At 47.3% G+C, this 2449-nt stretch overlaps 1 protein-coding gene across 1 annotated transcript; it reads left to right on the top strand.

Moving 5' to 3' along the window:
- Positions 1–872: 872 nt before the first annotated feature.
- LOC115690937 (carboxylesterase 1-like) lies at positions 873–2242 on the top strand. Its single transcript, XM_030617442.2, has one exon. The coding sequence runs from the start codon at positions 1006–1008 to the stop codon at positions 2077–2079; it is 1074 nt and encodes a 357-aa protein (XP_030473302.2). The 5' UTR covers positions 873–1005; the 3' UTR covers positions 2080–2242.
- The last annotated feature ends 207 nt before the right edge of the window (positions 2243–2449 follow it).

The following is a 2449-nucleotide window of genomic DNA, read 5'->3' as shown; positions in this document are numbered from 1 at the left end:
TTGAATATTTTCATATAGTTAAAGAACCACATTGAATAAATTAAAAGTTCAGGGATGACATTGCATATTGGGCTAAAGTTCATGGACCACATTGAATAAATTTAAAATTCAGGGGTTACATTTCACAGTGAATCGAAGTTTGGGGATCATTTATGTCGTTATCACCTTTAAGACAGGTGATTTTCTTTTCGAGCGTGAAGATAACCAGAGCCAGAAAGCAGTAGTACCAACATTGGAGCAGAGCAGGACATGGATAGATCAAACGAATACCGATGAAGCGATGGATCCCAAGTGTAGAATGGCGAGAGGAGGAGGGCTTATGCAAAGATCATGATGGCTTGAAAAAAACAAAAGGGAAAACTAATGTCTTTGCGGCAGAAACTTGGGCTCCAGATAGCAAGGAAGATGAATATTGAAAATTCACACGTTGCATTGGATGTTACCGGCGTTATGCTTGCCTTGAAACAATCTTTTGAAGATAGATACGGTTCAAATTGAAAAATCATGGATTCCGTGTCCATATTTTTGGGAAGAGCAACAAAGCGGCAGAAACTTGGTCTTCTGATAGCAAGGAAGATGAATATTGAAAATTCGCACATTGCATTGGATGGTACCGACGTTATGCTTGCCTTGAAACAATCTTTTGAAGATAGATACGGGTCAAATTGAAAAATCATGGATTCCGTGTCCATATTTTTGGGAAGAGCAACAAAACTCTTTACCTACTGGCCAGGTCATAACATTTCGTCGCTTCATCATTTCTCTATCAGATTCATAGTCGGTGGAATCCAAAAGTAGTTGTTGTCGTCGTCTTCTTTCAGGGAAGTACTTCAATCAAGGCCACTTTCTACAACATGATAAAAGCGTTTTTATTCGCTTTTGGCACTTGGCAAATGAAAAAATATCATTCAATTCGACAAATTTAGCCGCCCCACAAGGGTGCAACTGCCCACGCACTACAAGCCACGAGATATAAGAATCCCTTTTTGCCTCGTCCTTCGTCCCATGCAATGCTCAATGCTTAACACCATGTCCACTGAAACTGCATCCTCCAATCTCACCGTCAACCCTTTGGAATATCTCCAGATCACCCTCAATCCGGATGGCACTCTCGACCGCGACCGCTTCATCTTTCCGGACACCTCCGCCGCACCCGATCCCACCCCGCCGACCGGTCCAGTCCTCTCCAAGGACGTCCCAATCAACCCTTCCCACAAAACTTGGGCCAGGATCTTCCTACCCCACCATGCACGATCGTGCTCGGAGGAGAAACTCCCCCTCATAGTTTACTACCATGCCGGGGGATTCATCCTCGGCAGCCCGGCCTCGAACATATTTCACGAGTTCTGCATCACTCTAGCGCATGAGCTCTCCGCTGTTGTTGTGTCAGTGAAGTACCGCCTTGCCCCAGAGCACCGGCTCCCCACGGCATATGACGACGCGGTGGAGGCGCTGCACTGGGTTAAAACCACCCAAGACGAGTGGCTTGCGAACCACGCCGATATCTCCACGTGCTATCTCATGGGCACCAGCGCAGGAGGCAACTTGGCCTTCCATGCAGGGCTGCGCGCATCTGCGGTGCACAAAGACCTCGAGCTGTTGAAGATCCGAGGGCTGATACTTCACCATTCCTTCTTCGGCGGGACGCGGACGCCCTCGGAGCTGAGGCTGGCAAACAACCACATGCTGTCGCTGGCGACCAGCGATCTTATGTGGGAGCTGTCGCTGCCGATTGGGGTTAACCGCGACCACGAGTACTGTAATCCAACGGTAGACGGTGGTTCCAACCTCTCGGAAGGGGTGAATAAGATGAGGTCGCTGGGGTGGAGGCTACTGGTCATCGGCTGCGACGGAGACCCGCTGATCGATCGACAGGTGGAATTAGTGAAACTGTTGAAAGAGAAGGGATTGAAAGTGGTAAGCGATTTCACGGAGGGTGGATATCATGCGATTGAGATCATGGAACCGGACAAGAACGAGCCTCTGGTCCAAGCCTTAAAGAGTTTCATGTCGACGCCCGTGACTGGTCAGGGCGTGGTCGGTCCACCGGATGGAGTGTCCACGCAAAATGTGGCCTGAGCTTTCTCTTTGTCTATACACCGTATGAAATTAAAAGGGTCGCGACGGTTCTAGAGCACTCCATCGTGCATTCAGTCGTTTCTCGTCTAAATTGGTTCTCTATCGCCTTTAAGGCTTAAGAATATCCATCTAATGAATAATGTGGTTTCTCGTTGGTTCACCATTTTTCTTCCCTTGAGAATTAATACTCCATCTTTATTGAATCATCACGGAGTTGTATGGGTGAAGAGCTTCATTGCTGTTCTGAAGTTGATTCTTAGTCTTTTTGGTTCCGGTAGATGAGATTACGAAGGGACACTATGATAACGTGACGTATTCTTTCTTATCTGGTGCTCGCTCATTAAACACGATCCTTTTTGCTTAAAATATC

The sequence above is a fragment of the Syzygium oleosum genome, unplaced genomic scaffold (assembly GCF_021117445.2).
Source record: "Syzygium oleosum isolate NSW1041296 unplaced genomic scaffold, Sole_v2.1 Sole_v2.25, whole genome shotgun sequence".
In the NCBI taxonomy this organism is placed as follows: domain Eukaryota; kingdom Viridiplantae; phylum Streptophyta; class Magnoliopsida; order Myrtales; family Myrtaceae; genus Syzygium; species Syzygium oleosum.
Note: the sequence above shows the minus strand (reverse complement) of the source record. Positions and strands in the feature narration are given on the sequence as shown.